Raw genomic sequence first — 20,436 nt, forward strand, 5'->3', positions numbered from 1 at the left:
TTGTTATAGATGTTTATTATGTACATTGACATGATAAATAATAATTCTTTCAGTTTTGACACATTTTTATACTTATCTCTTTCATAATGGATATACAGATGGTCACACTTTACTTCTGGATATATATATATATATGGTTTCAGACTGAAACAAATATATATCCTACATTTTCCTTTTGAAAGGGTACCATTTTCCAGAAGACCATACAGCATTCCTTAAACAAGCCAATCTTCACGTATTTACAAAGCTGCTGACAAAACCGTCATATATCACAGACACTTCACCTCTTCAGTTTCTTTTCTTCTGTAATACAAAATTAATATATATATATATATATATAAATATTGTTGATGCTGCATAAGGAAATTTTTACTTGCTTCCATCAAACTTTTAGACAATTTCTAATAACATTACCTGCAGTGAAATCATATAGTGAGATGTTTCTGTATGAGGATCTTGTTGGGAATGTTGTTGGGGTCATATGCTGTGAGAGAGGCCTGGGCCTGACTGACAGGGGTGCTCTCCACTACAATGTGCCGGCCACTGAATGTCTGGTGACAAAGATAACGGTAAATAATAGTGATAGCATGCAAACATAAAAGTTGTCAAGAGACGGTGTACAAAAGAAAAATGCATTGCTGTGAATGTGTTGACACATGATGCAATAAAATATACACAAGTAACAAGTAAACACATCTTTCAAGGCGCTGATAACTATCCGAGATAACTGTATACTCACTGTAGTTTGAAGATTTTGCAGGTCTGTGTTGTGAAATGTTTCCCTGGAAATAAGTATGCCATTGTTACAATTTCATAAACTACATACACATTATCAATAACAGTCCTCTTATTCATGTCATATTAATGGTTTGATCTCCTTGCACGCTTACCGGTAACTTTGAGCAGCTTATGCCTTAGTCCAATAAGTTATTGACCAATCCCCGTATCAATACTTACGCATTCGTGTATCCTCCCTGTACCCTTGAAGCATCAATAGAAATCTCTTGCCTCTCCTTGGCTGCCTGTAAACAGACAAGTATGAATGATTAACCTAAAAAGGATGCCTTAAAAATACAAACTGTGGCACTGAATGTCATGTGATCCTGAATTGAATTGAAAACTATGATGCCAATTTTTTCCTTTATGAAAATAAGCTTATAGTCCTGCTTACCTTGAGGAGAGTGTAGTTGGATGTACGGGCCACATAGTCGGAGAAGTCGCTCAAAGCTTTCTCCTTTTGGCGGTGGTTCTCTCGTATCTGAACATATAACGGTCATTATTAAACAAAGGTTCTCTAAATAACCAGAATTGTTCCTCAACATTTATACATTAGTAGGACAAGTTCATTTGGGCAGACAGATGACACAAGAAGTGGGAATATAAATGTTTGTTCACTCCTCATTCCTGTCAATACCTCAATTTTTCCAACACTATCTCAGATCATTCCCTCTCCAACACAATCTGTTACTATTCCCTTACCTCAGCATAGAACTCCTGCTCATCCAGCACATCCTGGTTCTTCTGAGCCTCAAGCAGCTCCACCTGGGTGCTGGCCACAATTGCAGCTCGCTCTTCCACAGCTCGAGATATAGCCTCAATGGCCTCCAGGTCTGGGGTAACAGGCCGCATCCTCTCCGTCTCCAGCTCTGTGATGATCTCCGTCCACACTTCACCTTGCTTGAAGTCCAGGTATTTCTCTATGATGGTGAGAGTCACATGGTCCTCCACACACAGTCCAGGCAGATCTGTGAAACCTATCTTACAGAACACAGAGTAGATCTTGGCTCGCATGTTCTCATATACATCAACAATGGACTGACTCGGACATCTGGCTGGTAGGGGGATAACTCCAAGCTCTGCTTGCATTTTTCCCATCAGAGGGCGCTTGACATCTGCAAATATGCAAAAAGGTGATGTTATTTCTAAATGATATATATATATATATATAAAATAATTTTAAAATGCACCGAGATATAGAAGTTATCAAAGAGTGAGTAGTTGGGTAGGTTTAAGGCTTATTAGGAAAAGAAGCAGGTTGTGAAACCCATAAGCAAAAGTATATCACTATATGGTTATAAGAGACTAAGCTTCATAATCGGGGCAAAAGGCCATGAAACAACTCTGCACATCAGCACCTTACATGATAGGGTCACTTGTGCCTCACTTGCATTAGGGCAACAAAATCTATACAGCACCTGTGATAGCGCCATGAGCATCCCTGCGTGCCCCGATCTCCATTTCCTCTGCCCTCCATATTTCACACAACAGGTGAGCCACTGTGGAATTGCCCTTGCCTCGCCAGGTGAGCACATGGTTTACCGTCTTGGGGTTCTCACACAGGTCCAGCAGACATCCCAGGATGAGGTTGTGCATGTTCTTTGGGCAGACCTCCAGGAGGTCCACCAGTAGGAACACGCCCTCCCTCTCCAGGTAGTAGTCTTCTGTACTGTAGCAGCCCACTACTGCACACCTACAACAGGGAGACAACTTGTCTCTTTGTACAATCTCTTGTCTTGTGTTTCGGATGTGGATATATGACAAAATAATACATTTTGCTGAGTGATTAATCATGAAAAGGAGGGACATTATTATTTTGAGTTTTTGGGATCTTTTCATCAAGATTCAACAATTTGAAATAGATAACAAAAATGCTTTATCTTGTCAAATAAATATATTATTAATAGTCATAAAAGAAGAATACACCACATTCTGTGATTGTTTAGTATGGTATTGTTTATGTTTCACCTAACAGATATAGATATAATCAGGTTTGTGAAGGGATTTAACAATGCATGGTCATAGATCCATGGTCTTTCCTATGAGTGGCCGTAGACATGTTGCATTGACTCACCAAGCACAGTCTACAGCAGCCAGGAGAAGTCGGTGATGTCCCAGCCCACTGTTGAGCAGCTTTGTGTTTGTCCTGAGGTAATCCACAACAATGTCCACTCCTTGGTTGCCAAACAACTCCTGCGAAAAAATCAAGCAATATAGAATATAAGGAAATAAGAAAATATAGGGTTATGTCTGTTCCATATGTTGTCAGTGTGTACATATCATATACAAACACATACACAACTAGATATGCACAGCATTCAACATTTGACCAAACTTTATCATTCTACAGTAGGGATGAGTAATGGAGGCTTAAAGTGTATCACAATATTTGCAATGCACAAGGCAATACGTATCACAATATATTGAATAATTCTAAATTTATAATTCAGAAGCAATCTGTTACATTAAGGGGCCCTGGATGCTCACTCCTGAGCAGCGAAGGCATTTGGCAAGTATATAACATTTCCAACTTGAAATCATCCGATATATTGAGGTTGAAAAAATGATATTGTGACAAGTATCGTGGAAAGAATGAACCTCAATTAACGGATATACGAGTAATACCTCACACCCTTATTTTAAAGTATCTGATTTCTTATGAATTTTCTTGGCAATTTGTTAAGTATTTTGTTCCATTATTAGTTGAGTATTTACCTTTCTGTGCATGTCCCCATCACACAATGTAGACAAAATGAACAAGATGTCTGACTGCATCTCAATACCAATGATGTCATCCTGACCTTTTCCTGGGCCAAACGCAGCATTGAGAATACCTGGAGCAGTCATACACATTAATCTTAATGTGCTGCAGTCTTACAGACTTCATAGGTCGGAGTCCTATGATCATCAACATTAACATGATATCAATCACATTTCTATGTAGCACAATAACCCATTTGGCCAAATGTACATATAATTTTGATTCAACAAACAAAGGAAAACAGATGCATACTTTTTTTGTCACATGTTCACTACAGAATTTTCACACTCTTTGATCATATGAAGCATTTTGGATTGGCAACTGCAGCATCCTTGATGCCCGTACCGCACTGGGCATTTAGAGTAATCTCCCTTGGTTGCTCGCTATAGTCTTAAGCTTTCACCATGATGATCTATTTGTGAAAGTGATTCTTCAAGTGGTCATTGATGATGAAGATGCAGTCCATAAATGTATTAACCTTAAATTTTAAAGCATATGAAACACATGAGGTTATGTAACAATGTTGGTCGGTTTGGTTGTTGTTTTACGCCGCACTCAGCAATATTCCAGCTTTTGACGGCGGTCTGTAAATAATCAAGTCTGAACCAGACAATCCAGTGGTTGATATCATCAGCATCGATCCACACAATTGGGATCGTTGACATGCATCAACCAAGTCAGCGAGCCTGTCCACCCGATCCTGTTAGTTGCCTCTTACGACAAGCATAGTCGCCTCTCAGGCAAGCATGGGTTGCTGAAGACCTATTCTACCCCGGATCTTCATGTAACAATGTGTTTCTATATACTGGTGCTCAACACTTCTAATTTGTAGTACACATCCCCTAAACCCCATTCATTCATTGATGGTCAAGCTGGCAGCACCAAGTGGCTGTACCCTACATGCTTCTGAACACTTGTAGAAGGTCAAATAAACCCAGCAAGGTTTCTGACAGGGTGCATGTAAGCAGATCTGTATGAATATTTTTGCACAACCTAAATGTATATTATCTAATGGAGGGTGTCCTTGGTTTACCTATGAGCTGGTTGACTGCCCCCTGGTCGGCCATGTCCTGTAGGACCATCTCATTCTCTGTGGACACTACACTCCTCATCAGGCGCAGACATTGTCTCAACTGGGCCCTCTTGTTGCCACGGCCACCGGTGCCATGGAAACTGTTGCCCTGACCAGAAAAGTCCTCTAGAAGATGGAAGAGGATGTAATGTGTTAAATACTTTATCAATGTTAAAGAAAATGCTTAAGCAGACGTTGTTGCAGAATGCCTGAAAGCACTGTGTATGTGGTCAAAGGTTTTACTTACCCTAAGAATAGATAGTTTTGATATCTCACAATGAAACCTCACTATCAAACTCCATCAACTCATTACTAAATATATTTTATCGATATGCCCTGCACACATAATTAGTACTGACGATACATGGTTAAACATGATTTCCAAGCCTGTGCTGTAGATGACTCAAACCACATCTGGATGAATCATTAATTCACCATGTTATTTAAAATATCAGTTGTAAATGTTATATGATGGAAGGTAAGCAAAAGTACTGGTTGACCGGTGTATTTTACCTGGCCCGACACACCACTCCAGCAGCAGGAGGAGTCTGGTGCTGCCTTGACAGGTCATGTAGTCTTCCAGCATCACTGGACACAGCGTGCACAGACACCCCATAGCCAGCAGTTGCAGCTCCTCAAACTGAGCTGGCGTCCACTCCCGCGGGCCGCTCACCTTGTCATTGGCTCGCACATAGGAGAACAATGCCAAGAGAAGATGGCCCTCCGATAAAATCTGTGAAATAAGTTGTGACACATTTATTAAACGTATATATCTCAAACAAAAGACAGGTCATTAATGAAGCAACTTGAAGATATTTTGTTTAATTAATGATAAGGTCATCAGATACATAAGATTAAGGTAGAATATGTTATCAGGACGGTCTTACTCAAGGCAGTGGATATGGCACATAAATACAGAGTGGACATTGCTGAAGGATAAAGATCCACAATATAATAAAGAGATCTATTGGTTTGTCTTTGTTTTCCATCAAGTTTACACAGAGTTTGAAATTAAGAATAAAAGTCAAGTCAATGAGTCCATTGTTAAAGACATACTTAGCAAGCTAGATTAAAATAAGGAAGGAGAAAACCTCAAAGACACCCCTCAATTTTGTCACATGGTAGAATTCCGACCCTCATCAAAGTCATGTCTACTGGTGTTTGATGAGTTGCCTGAGTATGGTGAAAACACTGAGACATGCATGTATAGTTTTAGTACTAAGATTAATGGTGTTGAGTCAACACCCAAATTCTGCATGCCTGACCAAGTGGGCCAAGTTGTGTACTCACAGGTATCACTGCACCATCACGACTCAGCATCACAAGAACATTAAACAAGGCTTTCTTCATTTCAAAATCTTCATGGTTTGTGGAGAACTTGAGGTGTTTCACCAGCGCATTATGAGACTTGACTGTAAACAAAAAGACTGATTGAAGCTGCAATATCATGACCAACGCTTGAAAAATTTAAATCCCTTGACGTGAAGAAAGGATCTGATATATCAAATGTGCCATACAATGCTTCATCCTCTAACACTGCTACAACATTAGCATCTGTCATTTCCAGTTGACATATAGGCGAAGGTAATTCTCGAGCTACCTCAAAGAACACTCTGTATCACAAATTTGAAAACTTGATGTGTACTTTGATTTTTATGTCATTTATTAAAAAGCACAAAATTATCCAAGTTTTTTACACATGAATACTGTTTCATAACCTGTGGTTTTATGCTGTTTGTTGTATATCACCGATAGGAGTGCATAGCTTGGTAGAGTGTTGGTTGGTACAAGACCTACCTTCCTGGAATGTGGCAAACAAAGTTAGCTGTTTGCTGAAGCCTGTCTCTACAAATGGCGCCTCAGGGCAATGTGAGGCAACCAAGGTCGCGATGATGAGGAGGTCGTTGCGGAGCTGACGGTCATAGTGACTGTACCCTTGGGTCAACTCAAAGATGAAGGCATCCTGCAGCTGACTGTACAATGGTGAGAGATAAAACAGAGATAATGAAACGTCAAAAGCAGACAGGAGTCCATTTAAATTGCTGCTGGTGTCAGCTTATTTATTAAGGTGGCACAGATTTAAGATGTTTACCAAAAATAGCATCAGTATGCTGAATCATAACCTTTGATCTCCATTTTGAACATAATTGTTTGTTGTGTTGTTTTATGCCAGTCAGCAATATTCCAGCAATATCACAGCAGCCAGTACTTAACTGGTTGTTTGTGGAATAACGCCACACTCAGCAATATTCCAGCTATATGCCAGCAGTCTGTAAATAATCGAGTCAGGACCAGACATTCCAGTGACTGATATCATGAGCATCGATCCATGCAATTGGGACGATGACATGCATCAACCAAGTCAGCGAGTCTGACCACCCGATCCCATTAGTCGCCTCTTATAACAAGCATAGTCGCCTTTTAAGGCAAGCATGGGTTGCTGAAGACCTATTCTAACCACGATCTGCATGGTTTCCTGTACTTAACTGAGTTTGGGCAAGTAAAACCAGTGCGTCATATTATTATAAGCAACATGTCATACAGCTGGGATACGATGGTACATATTCAACGAAAACAATAGGCCTAACCACTCAATCCAACATAGTGGCATCTTACAACAAGTAATCTGGTGCCGAGACCTAATCAATCTCATTAAAATCAGATCTTAATTCTCGCTAGTGCTAAACAAAGATCGGAGGACACTCCATTACAGGTAATGCCAGAATGACCCTTTGCGAACTTTGACCGACCAATGAAATGACTGACAAGCAGTTTTCTCGAGCTATACAGCACTATTTTTAAATTGGCGACTTCCATTCCAGACTATGCTTGAAAAATAATCTTTCCCAAAGTTCAATACATCTTTTTGAGGACCACACTTTGTGTTGCTAACCTGAATAAGATCTGTATCCTCCTTTCTGGCTGGTCTGATCTAAACAGCCCCCTGGGGATTCCAGGTGAGGATAGTTTCCCAGTAACTGTGCTTGTCATACAAAGCCACTTAATCTATCTGGTGGTCAGGCTGGTTGACTGTGTTATTCGTACCCCAACAGTGTGGGTCGCTGCTTATGACATCAATCACTGTTTTTTCTGGTCCATCCTGGTTTATTTACAACCTGCCATCATATTGCATCATATTTTGTTCAGTTTTTAAATTTTGACTCGAGAACTTTGTCAACATATATCTGAAGTGAGTGATCACCCACACTGATTGTCTACATCTGATACTTGCTGGGACTATATTCTGCTCCTACCTGATACAGGCCAGGTTGTTGAGCTGTTCAGCTATCATGGCATTGTCTCCATGCTCCAACAAATTCCACAAAATGTCTACGGATCGGAACAGAGTCTGTCCAGATGGATCTGCATCCATGAGTCGAGAACACACCCGCCGAGCACCATCTGCTCTCAACATCTGGTCACAGTTCTTGGCTGCAACAAGATGAGATGAGTTTTACTACTATACAACTGTTTAGGATCATATCTGTTGTCCTGGTAACTCCCTGGCCTAAAGACTATGAACTGAAGGAACCGTTACATCAGATCAGTCATGAAACTGGAATCTGAACAAACTAACTTCAATGTTTAATGTCCAAGAATTTGTAATATTTGTAACCAATTTGCAACAGATATATTTCATTTTATTAATATTTTCCCTAAAGATACAGATTTACGTCACAAATATCTAAAGGATATGCCTCGGTTTGTTAATAGGGGCTACTTGATGAAATCTTTAACTCAAGATCATTGGTAATTATGTAACTAGAGGCATTAGCTGTATGATTTCCTCACTACTAAATGCCACATTATCGTGTATGCAGAACAATCATGCATGTTATCCACTCACATGGAAGCTTATACATGGGCCCAAGGCATTATACAGAAGAAAAGGTGATTAATTGATTGATCTTATAATGTGGGTTTCCACCTAACAAAAACTCATTCAGTCACCTGGGGGACATCTTCCCAAGGCAAGGGAGTTAACTGACTATAGACGTCCAGTTTCCAACATGCCGAACTAGGCTGGAATTCTGTGTCTGGTTGTAGTGCCACCAGTAGCTATTACAAGTTATGTCCCTCCTATTGACCAATCAAATTTACTAACTGGATGTTGATTCCTTCACATGATTTTTAGTGGACTATGCATAGACTTGTTAGTCCAGCTAAAATATGCCTCAGAATTCAATCCTAGTATAGCAAGGGTGGAAACTGGATTTCTTTAGTAACCCATCATAGTGTCATATGCATTTGCTTCAAACAAAATGGTGGCGCCCACTCAAGGTGCCCAGTTTACCGTACACATGCTTTTGCAAATCCTGCAATGGACCGAAATCTGCACAAATCACTATGTTCTTTACGAACCAGATGTTGATTTCCTTACAAGATTTTGATTGGACTATGTATAAACTCATTAGTCCAGCCAAAATATGACTCAGAAATTCAAGTTTGGTAAGGGGGGAAGCTGGACTTCTTAGTCAGTTAACTCGCTTACCTCGGGATGATGTTGGGAGGATAAAGTATGATTATTAATTTAATTCATTAATTTCATCCTCCTACATGTGGGCACACTCTACATTGCTGTAAGGCCCCAAGCCCATTTGTTGTTCTCAACATGATCAATGACCTGATACACATTGGTCATGACCTAGTAGCTATTCAGTAACAATTAAATTTTCATTGTGTTCATTGTAATTCGTGCATTCTGATTAGCTGAATTGGTCATGTGTTATTGCATTCATTTCCCAAAGAATGTGAAAAATAAAGTCACACCCACCGAAGCGGACTACTTTTATTACTACAGAGAGTCGGGGAATCCTAATATTATAGTTGAGGGAATTCCCTTTCTGCTCACATGTATCGTCATGCACAGGACATTTAGCGAAATTCATGCATATTCATTTCCAAACTACCCTTTGAGACCGAAGGCCAAGAAGGAATGAAACAGCAAATGTTCAGGTTCGGTCGCCTGTTTTATGTCCGCTTGCCTAGCTAGGTTCTACAAATTTCATGTTTTTGGGTTTCATTTCTAACCTATATTTTTCAAACTCTGTCTTCCCATTCTCAGGGAACTAATTTTTCTATCTGGCAGTAACTGACTATGTCATCTGAATCAGCCGCCTTCTCCCAGACATATTTGTTCCGGTTCATTACAGTCTGACTGTTGCAGTTCTTCTCGCCTCTTGCCTTGATTGACAGGAACTATGAACTTTCTTTTGATCCTACTCTCCGTTGATTGGCTACTGACTTTGTGGGTGTGTCAAGTTACGTGCATAAATTAAACAATCCCCTGAATCATATCACGCCACAGTATGTTTATCAATCTCGTCATTTTGATATATAACACTGTCGTTGGCTGAACTATTGTAGATTACACAAGTTTTCGTTTATGAAGTTAACCGATGTGCAAACTTTTGTAAGAATCTGCTATGAGGATTCATACACTTTGCACATTGGATTTTCAATTCATACCTCAATAAACAAAAAGAAATCCACAGTCAATCCTTAAATGAAATTGTAAACATAAATTCTTCTCAGTTGTTGAGTTGGTTTAATCTTTTCTGTAGCTATCTTGGAATGTAATCATAAGCTTATACTCTACTTTTTTTGTGTGTATCAATCTGTTCTATAGCTATGCAGCAACATAGCTTCTTCCACAATACAGCAAACTTCTGGTGGTGGTACAGGTCATGACTGCAACTGACCTGAGTTTTTGGAGAAGCGTTGCAAGACTTCCAGCACCTCATGCCTGACACCCAGGTCCGTCTCCAGGAGCGCCAGAGACTGCACAGCATCAACAGATTAGTTACATTCTTACACCAAGGACAAATACTTCAGACATATTCTTGGCTTTACACACGGGAGAATCATCCAAGACTATCCTCATGAAGGACTCAGATTTGCTTGTTACACATAGCACACATTTTCCCTGCCTCTCAACAATATATCTGGAAGGTACTGATTGCGACCCAACCAATTCTAACATCATTATAGACTAAAGTTCAACGACAGTCATTAACAATTTCATTTACTATTTTGTCGAGGAAACAGTAATAATTAACACACTGAACAAATATAATAACATTCTCAGATTGATTTTATGACATCAGAAGCACATGACATGATAGATGCCTTATACAGAAACTATTCGGAAGTTGATGAGAGTGGCTCCACACACTCACCTTGATCAGGGTCTCTGAGATGTCGCTGTTCTCCACCATGCGCTGGTTGTATTCCACTGTCGATGCCTTGTGCTCTGAAATACAGACCAATAGTCTACATCAACAACTAAAATCTATTACAATCTGCTCTGATATTGCTTACCCTGTCATATTTTACAGAAAAGGTGAATAAAAAATGGATGCCGATCCATAAATCTACATACTTTATATTACAAGAAAATAAGGCTTCAATCAGATAAGACGGCGTGAATAAGGAGTGAGTTAGTGAATGATTTATGCAGCCAGTAACATTCCATCTGTATCAATGCAGCCTGTAGATTACCAGTGTTATCCAGACAAGCCAGTGGCTGACAGCACGAGCAATCATCTACCCCATGGGGGGTGTAATGACACACAACCAGCAAGGTCAATTTTCAAACCATCTGATCCACATTAGACAGTCACCAAATGACAAGCATGGACTGAATCACACCTACTCCTGACCATCATAGCTGGCTCTTAGTCTTAGTCTCATAACAAGCATGAACTCAGAACTGGACCTATTCTGTCCTACTCCTGACCAACATTAGTTGGCTGTAGGTCTTACAACAAGCTTGGACTGATTGGGACTCATTCTGTCCTACTCCTGACCAACATTAGTTGGCTGTAGGTCTTACAACAAGCATGGACTGATTGGGATTCATTCTGTCCTACTCCTGACCAACATTAGTTGGCTGTAGGTCTTACAACAAGCTTGGACTGATTGGGACTCATTCTGTCCTACTCCTGACCAACATTAGTTGGCTGTAGGTCTTACAACAAGCATGGACTGATTGGGATTCATTTCAGCACCATAGTGTAGTATTGGAATTATCTTTGTATCAAAAATTTTAAAATATGATCTAAATGAGATGTCTCATAGAAATGGAGACTGTCTAAATATACCAGTCCAAACCTCTTCAGCTTGTATAGCAGCTTGTATAGCATGCCTATATCGCAGTGAGTAAAAGTTAGACAGTGGTTACTTTGCCACCAATATAACCCACCAATATAGAACACATGTCCATCGCGAGGGCACCCCCATTATGGTAACATTAACCAGAGCTCCATACACAGTGTATAGAATACTTAGTAATAAAGCCTCATCAATCCAACAAGAGCATATCAGGGTAAATCAGTGACAAGAAAGTCATTAAAACAATACCTTTGAAAGTGGATAAAACTGTTAGAAATGTTAGATTTACTCAATACACACGACTGAAGTATGTAATCCTGCAAATAGAACACCTTTCCTCCATACATGACTTACTCTGTACTTCCTGGTGTTTGGAAGACTTGGAGTAGAAGCTCGCCAGTGTCACACATATCTGCTGTCTCACCTCTGTGCTTGGCACTCGCATCAGATAACCTGTACAGCAGGCAATTGACTTATTCATTGGCACCAAACAGGTACACAAGATATAGTCTAATACAGTCCTTTGTAATCAGTAACATTGTCCAGTAGGACAACATGAAAGAATTTCAACTGAAGAAATTAATGTAAGGGAGATAACTCTCATTCCGGTTGTGTTGTTATGATAGCAAGTGAATAGTGTCGGTGAAGTTGACAGTTGTAAGTACAGAATGTTAGTTTGATTGTGTTGTGTTGTCAGAGTAATAGGAATGATATTGTGTGTGCGTGCGATTATTTGTCAGTTGTATAATGACAAATATTGTTTACTTGAAGCAGAGAGTTCTATTGTCTATCACAATGATAATTTCAACTTAAATTGACAGAAATACATCCTCTATACAATTACTGAAACAATACATGTTCTACCTTATGAGGAATTTGACCAGTCAAATCCCAGATGCTAACCTGTCCAGCTGTAATATTTTTTAGTATTTTACAAATTGTTATCCCTCCAGAATAGAAGAAAGTTCTCACCAAGCTGGGAGACAGATTCAACTACAATCTGTTCGTAGACCAGTTCATCAGATGACTTTTCCTTCAGGTATGGAAGAGAACAGATCTTGAGGATGTCAATGATTGGCTGTTCATATAGAGGCTGCTTGTCCACACGATCGGCACACACATTGAGGACCTTGAAAACCTGAACTAGTTCCTTCATTAACTGAACGTCATTAAGGATGCATAACAATTTCTATTTTTAGTTCAAAGCAATTTCTTCAAATCGTTAAGGATGTGACACAAAGTCACAATACAATATGTCATGACATTGTACTTACCATGATACCAAAACAATGTCACAAGTTGACATTGGGGATAATACTGCAGTAGTGTTATGATGCTGAGAAGTACAGCCATGGGTTACATACTAAAGTATCATTTGGCACTGATACAAGACATTAGTAGCATAGCAACCCTTTCCATAGTCACAAGAAATCTCTGCCAAAAGCAGAGCCGGTTGTACAAATCCGACTGTATCATGAGCATTTGTTTATGAATCACTATCAAATAGTAATGATACCAGGTGTTTTGAGAAAAATGTGAGCGTATCCTGCCCCACTGGTGGCACCAATCACAAACACATTCAGGCAAGTCACACATGAGGAAACTCAATCTATCTTCATTAAGAAAAGCTTTCGTATTATCAATTTACAATGTTACAAGGACAATGTATCTGATTAGCAGTCAGCAATATGTTTGAGCAGCATTAATGAACAACTCAAATATTAAACAGGCCACCAGCTCTTCAAAGAATTACAGTGCCTCAAAAGACCATTGAAGCCTACATTGGTAGGTGCTCAAAATAAAGTATCAAACACATTTCCACAAAGGATACAAAACCTTTCTGGTAGTGACGAACCATCTTCTGAAGGGCATGAACATGACGATCATAAAGCATAACCTGAAACAGAACCATCTTGGGTATTACAGAACAAATGTAATATTTTCTACATATTACAAATCACAACAGCCTGCATTCAGCCATTCATCCAAAACTTGAGTGTGGTCAAATTTTCTTTCAGTCTAGCATGTCTAGTGGGTTCGGCTTATACTAACCAATATGTGAGCAGTAAATCTAATGAAAAGAATTCTGCTGGACATGTAAAGGCTAGACATGTAAATATTTTTTGTGCACAGATTGCTGCAAGAACATTGCTACCAGTAACACATAATGATCCAATCCAGATGAGTTATAAGTTAACATCCCATTGGCACTGTTTCAGACATATAGCGACCATATCCAAAAGATTTAAAGAATAAACTTGACATAATTTTTAAAAAATTAAAGTTAATGATTGGTGTGTTGGGTTGACAGCTATTGTCTTTAAGAAACCTATAAATACCACCGGTCATAGCTAATGATACTATTCAAGGCATTTAAAGATACACTTACAGAGTGAGGATCTGTTAGCAGCTTGATGACCCTGTTTAGGTTGACAGGTTGCAGCTTGGAACCCTGGAATTATGCATGATTATGACTCAACACATCAACATGACCAACTTAAATTTGAGTGCAAGACACACATTCTTAATTTCCCATTTTCTTGTACATTTACCCTGTTTACCAGTAAAACTTTTTCATGAAATCAATGGCTCTAGACATGATCGACAATACATGCTTGAAAATAAAGCTTGACAATACATGTATTGAAATATATCCTTCTGCAGATTAATAATAATGATATATCCTTCTGCAGATTAATAATATAGAGGGACAATGATGTTTTTTCATCCTAATGTTTAGCATGGTTTGCATTGGAATCTTTTTAAAAATATAATACTTGCAATGATCATAGACAATTTGCTCTGCTAGGATTCCATACATTGAGTGAGTGAGTGAGTGAGGTTTTACGCCGCTTTTAGCAATATTCCAGCAATATCAGGGACATCAGAAATGGGCTTCACACATTGTACCCATGTCGGGAATCGAACCAGGGTCTTCGGCGTGACGAGCTAACGCTTTAACCACTAGGCTACCCCCCATACATTTAGTGTGAGCAGTATCATGACATATACCACGGTAACTCGCTATGTAGGAGTTGATAATTAACTCAAACATAGTTTTAGCATTGAGGATTAACTGGTGATTATTTTGGGCAACTCACTACTAGGGATCTGTTTATGTGGGGGGTAGAGGTATGGGGTATACATGGTATATGGAAACATTCGAAGTTTTTTTCTGTTAAAAAATGCTTTCTAATTACAATGTTTAATATCACAAGAAGTATTGCTGGGACAAGTCCAAATTTACTACCCGGGTACCTGACCCCTCTACAACCCGACCCTACCCGGGTAGGCACTGTAGGTCTCAAGAGTTGGGAACAAAATGTCTGATTGGGAATTGTTTTACCGGAGTCTGGCAAAAGCTATTTGTCCTGACGTACGCTATTTTCAAACAGTTAAGATGACATTGTTGATATTTCTGAGGATGAGTAAATCAAAAATCAAATTCAGCTTCATACCAGTAGGTGATGTCTTCTACAATAGAACTGAGCTAGATTCCGAAAGAAAAAAAATCCTTGATAAAAGACGTGACCTCTAATGCCTCGTCTGTAAACTTCTGGTGAACTTGTGTGATGTCACCTATTTTTAAATACCTGATTGGTTTGGTACTTTAGCGGTGTTTCCATGAACGTGTTTTGGCGAACAGTTCTCAACATAATTCTTGCAGGTTGGCATTAAAACTTAAAAAGCAATTGAAAGTTTGAAACCTATTCACAAAATAAGAATATTTGTTAAATTATAATGTTCACACTATTTTACTCTTCTTTTCATCATGGCATGGGCACCAAAATTTTGAATGACAACGGACTGTTCTGACAAGTGTACAGCGCACATCCCATGAGCCCAATGTTGACAGGCTGAACGTGTGCATTCTCAAGGCAAAAGTCTAGTTGATGTCCCACCTCTTGTTATAACGAGACAAAATCACTTTCAATATGGCTGTTCAAAAATAGGTGTCCTTTGAAAATAGGGTACTTGGCGATATACATGTATATAAAGATCTGGTCATGCAAACACTGAAGTTTACTGAAGCTTTTTCTCTAATAAAACATATAAAATTCAAAAGGAATGTATGCATTGTCAGAAAGAAATGCGAAATATTTTTTTGGTCATTAAACAATATATCACATGACTATATAACCACGGGTCAGGGTAGTCCTGTGGGTACCCGGGTCCTACTTTGTCCCCACCCAACCTGAGGACCAATGTCCCAGCCCTAATAAGTAGGAATGCGTGGAACGTTTTTCATTCGACAACTTCCGTAAACACGTAAAAACGTTCCTTCCGAAGTGGGGACCCAAATACTGCAGTCTACCCATGCGTGAACAGCTTGATTGAAATTAATTGTGGACAGATTCCAAATTTGACACTGGAAATTTTTTCTGCCCATAACCCCTGCTTCAACGTTAGCTGTCAGGGTAGTTACCCTTACAGAAATGATATTTAATTCTTTTAGCACAGGGTTATGGTTTAATAAAAAATCCGAGGAAGGGATTATAGGCGGAAGTTTTAACTTGACAGTTTGGTGGGAACCATACATTTTATCATTACTGAGCCTATTCTTCCTATTTTTATCCTGTTATCGACTAGCCTAAACAAAATAATCCTACAATAAAATGGGATTCGCAAAACACAAAAACTGATGACAGCATTCCGACATGAAGTTAAAATTATCCAAATCCCATTTGTTGAATAAACTTACCTGAAGCATGCCGATGTCATCGTCAGTGATGATATGTGCCACAATAGGTATCCTTGTCTTTTCTGGAGAACCCCCCGTCAACCTGGTGGCGACGGGTTGCGTTTGTGTCTGCATTGCGGCCATTATTCCGCGTCAGACTTGATGTCCGACAGTTGAGGCTTAGCTACTGTTCGAATTTAATTATTTGAAAGTAAGCCGACACGACTGGAAATGAGCCACATTCGGTTGATATCCGAGCAGTGTCAGCGTAAACAACACGCACTGCCACCCGACTCCATATTGCATTTACCGTCGTCAAGGAACAGACAGGTATTGTGGGAAAAATACATTCGGCTCATTCCGGAGGGTTACGGAAATGTCACCGATAGACTGGTTCACGTTCGCTATTGCGGAGGATCGGGGATCCAGTTGCTAGGTATGCCACTGACAACTCTCACAGAATCTCACAAGAAACGTGTATTAAAGAAACACGAAGAATTATTATTGCTACGTAACAAACCTGTAGTAACTATCACTAATTACACAGGTCGTTGTTTGGACAGAGGATTTATTGTCGACGTCAGAACAAACGGTCCGAAACATAATTTTCAAAATAAATATACACGTACATACAATGTTTGTTTGTTTGTTTGTTTGTTTAACGCCATACTCAGCAATATTCCAGCTATATGACGGCGGTCTGTAAATAATCGAGTCTAGACCAGACAATCCAGTGACTGACATCATGACCATCGATCTACGCAATTGGGATATGATGACATGCATCCACAGGAACTCGTTATTGGTCAGTAAATAAAAATATATACCCCCTTTATTTCTCTACTTACATATAGGGGGTATATATTTTTATTTACTGACCAATAACGAGTTCCTGTGCATGCATCAACCAAGTCAGGGGGCCTGACCACCCGATCCCGTTAGTCGCCTCTTACAAGCATAATTAATCGCCTCTTACGGCAAGCATGGGCTGCTGAAGACCTATTCTACCCTGGATGTTCACGGGCATTATCTATTACTCATAACATGGTTTAATCCCAATACACCTACACACCCTTGTGCCTACATCCCAATTTGCATACACTGATTACTGTTGGCACACTGGGGGCTCAGTGTCACCAGTACTTATGTGAATGGACTGAGCCACTATTGTTTGCCTTATGTTTGCTAAGAGATAAGCCTCGGGATATAGTTTTAAAATTAGTTTGTAAATATCCGTTGCCCAATCAAGTCAGGCTCTTACAATTGCAGATTCTGTATAAACTGTTAGTAAATAAAAACAATGAGTAGAGGGACTAAATACTTCTTATTGCATAAACAACAACAACAAAATAATATACAACCAATCACCCCAATTAACTATTTTTTAAGATCAATGAAATTAACGTTTTAATCGATCTTTGCTTAAACAAGCCAAATCCTAAGCTGAGTGGAGGTGTTAATACTTTTCCCCCAGAGATTTCTGTAATTTTCATTTTAATCCATTGTTGTTCAAACGAGCCTGGTCCTAAGCTGAGCATGGACACTGTTTTGTTGTCTAAGTTTATCCCATGTCACAGGTGCAACAGGTAACAGTCATGTTCACTTATGCATCACTTTCTGAGCATCAGACCGTATCATTTCACGATTTTACTGGAAGCAAAATGGGACTTGAGGCACTTTGGGAAGACACACACAACATACCTATCAGCGATTCACATTATATACTGTTCAAAGTTTGCGAAGGAGAGGTTTGATAATATCAGGAAATCACCCAACAAATAAAGATTGCAATATCCCGGAACACAATGATTGGGTGACCCCATAGGACCTCAGTTTCATGATGAAGGGACAGAGGCATGCAGTCATGTGTTCGGATCGTGACAGAATCGTTGCACATCATTAGCAGAGGGCACAGCAACATTTGAGACTGAAGATTATAACAGCTGAATGCACCTTTACCCCCTCAGTGCCAGTGAGGTCGTATGACGAACGAAGAATTAGGCAGATGTTGTGAAACTCGGTCATCACAATGCTACTTTGCAAAAGTCTGCCAAAGTGTCATCAGCAGACGTTTGGATCGGCCACACAGTGATATGCAGGTAGTCAACAGCAGGTCAACAGCAGGAAGACAGGTTTCTCCCTATTGCAGCAAGACGAAAACACTTCGTGACTGCATCTACACTCAGAAATGTACTGCGTAATCGTCTCCGTGAGGCTGATTTCGGGTTACGGAGGGCATACATTCGCGTCCCTCTGAGCCAACATTACAGACAGGCACGTTTGGATTGGGCTGAAGATCACGTCAATTGGACAGACCAGCTCCAGTACTTTTCACCGATGAATCAAGATACTGCTCCACAGATCGCCGTGCCCGAGTGTTTCGTGGGAGACAAGAACATGACCGCCATGGAGGGGCTCAAATATGATTTGGGGTGGGATCAGTGGACCTGGAAGGACCATCCCTAGCTAGTACCGAACTAATCAAAGAAGGAAATAGTGAGTCAGTTACAACTATGTGGTGTATCGACAATGTTTCAGGCACATAGAGAGAATACATTATGGATTAAAACAAATTACCAATAAGAAAGAGAATTTATGGATGTCAACTTCTTTACTAAAGGGAACACAACATTTCGGTGTATATGCTTACTCCTTACGAAACGTTGTGTTCCACATAATAAAGAAGTTGACATCCATATATTCTCTTTCTTATATGTGTATCACTTCTAAATGCCTTTCCTAGACTTAAATTATCAATACTTCAAACTAATATTTGTATTCCAGTCATTGATATATGTTCCAGGAAAGCAATGCCTTTAGATAGTAAGATTTGTTTGTGTCACATAACTCAGCAGTCAGCAATATCCCGGCTATATATCTTATAAATTATCTGTTAGACGTTGAGACGGAGCGCAGTTGAAAACTGTAAAAAACCAAACGACGCCACGTATATTGTCTTTGGTGCTCACGTCTCCTGGCATTTTCACCTTCGTATCACGACGACCTGAAAACAATCAGGTCTTGACCGAGCAAACTAGTGAGTGATACCATGAGCAACGACGCACTTCACTGGGGCACGATGCAACACAATCAGCCACGTGACCCGACTCACAATCCATGTGGTCGCCCCTTACAACAGACATAGCGAGGAAAATATAAAATCAAGTAACAAGTGTTATCTATATATTCTCGAGAATCTAACACGCAACCTTCGTATCTGCAGTCCAGTGAGTGTACGAAGCACTAGACTACCGTTGCGCTGATAAATCACAAAGCTTTTAAACATGTCTTTTTTTATACCGTACGGCAGCATCAGCTAGTTTACTAACTAAAGTTTCCCTAAAGTTTATGGAAAGTAGGTTTGGAACATAAAAATGTTGATAAAAATTGTTTTATTTTTTTTTCGGTTTATATATTTAAAACCTTTATCCCGCGGATGCTGAGGAATGAAGATCAATGCTAACAATCCCGAGGGCTGCCATTCATGTATAACACTGACAAGTGTCGACACAAGCATTGATTATCGCAGCAAACCAACTTAAAATGTGAGCGCTCCAGCCTATTGTCTGAAGTGGAATAGGCCTGGTAGTTTTCACGGAAGTGCAATATTTACCAAGTAGATCTCTAGCTCGGATGTAACTATTAGCTGAAGGACAAACACTAGTCCTAAGTACTATTGCTAGGTCCATTGAATTTGCTTCAGGCCAACACAAATGTGACAAAATAAGAAATATAAAAATATGTACATGTCACTTCGTCAGATACGATGTCATATTTTATATTACAATTCTGCATGGGTCTTCTAATTCTTCCGGGCGGTCGGGTAGCCTAGTGGTTAAAGCGTTCGCTCGTCACGCCGAAGACCCGGGTTCGATTGCCGACATGGGTACAATGTGTGAAGCCCATTTCTGGTGTCCCCCGCCGTGATATTGCTGTAATATTGCTACAAGCGGCGTAAAACCATACTCACTCACTCACTCACTCTAATTCTTCCACCGATATTCTTTTGGCACTTGGATTTGGATCCCTGTT

General features: G+C 39.7%; 1 protein-coding gene across 1 annotated transcript; it reads right to left on the reverse strand.

The window, feature by feature from the left end:
* Positions 1-414: 414 nt before the first annotated feature.
* Positions 415-16,719, reverse strand: LOC124145333 (cilia- and flagella-associated protein 69-like). Its single transcript, XM_046515050.2, has 20 exons — positions 16,426-16,719; positions 14,113-14,175; positions 13,555-13,620; positions 12,696-12,882; positions 12,078-12,176; positions 10,790-10,863; positions 10,313-10,391; positions 7,865-8,042; positions 6,408-6,583; positions 5,901-6,022; positions 5,124-5,343; positions 4,572-4,736; positions 3,493-3,611; positions 2,852-2,970; positions 2,196-2,470; positions 1,480-1,892; positions 1,172-1,258; positions 958-1,022; positions 740-782; positions 415-551 (listed from the first exon to the last, which is right to left on the reverse strand). The coding sequence occupies exons 1-20, from the start codon at positions 16,546-16,548 to the stop codon at positions 426-428; spliced, it is 2,799 nt and encodes a 932-aa protein (XP_046371006.1). The 5' UTR covers positions 16,549-16,719; the 3' UTR covers positions 415-425.
* Between the last annotated feature and the right edge of the window lie 3,717 nt (positions 16,720-20,436).

This window comes from Haliotis rufescens, unplaced genomic scaffold (assembly GCF_023055435.1).
Source record: "Haliotis rufescens isolate VD_foot unplaced genomic scaffold, xgHalRufe1.0.p SCAF_10, whole genome shotgun sequence".
Lineage (NCBI taxonomy): Eukaryota > Metazoa > Mollusca > Gastropoda > Lepetellida > Haliotidae > Haliotis > Haliotis rufescens.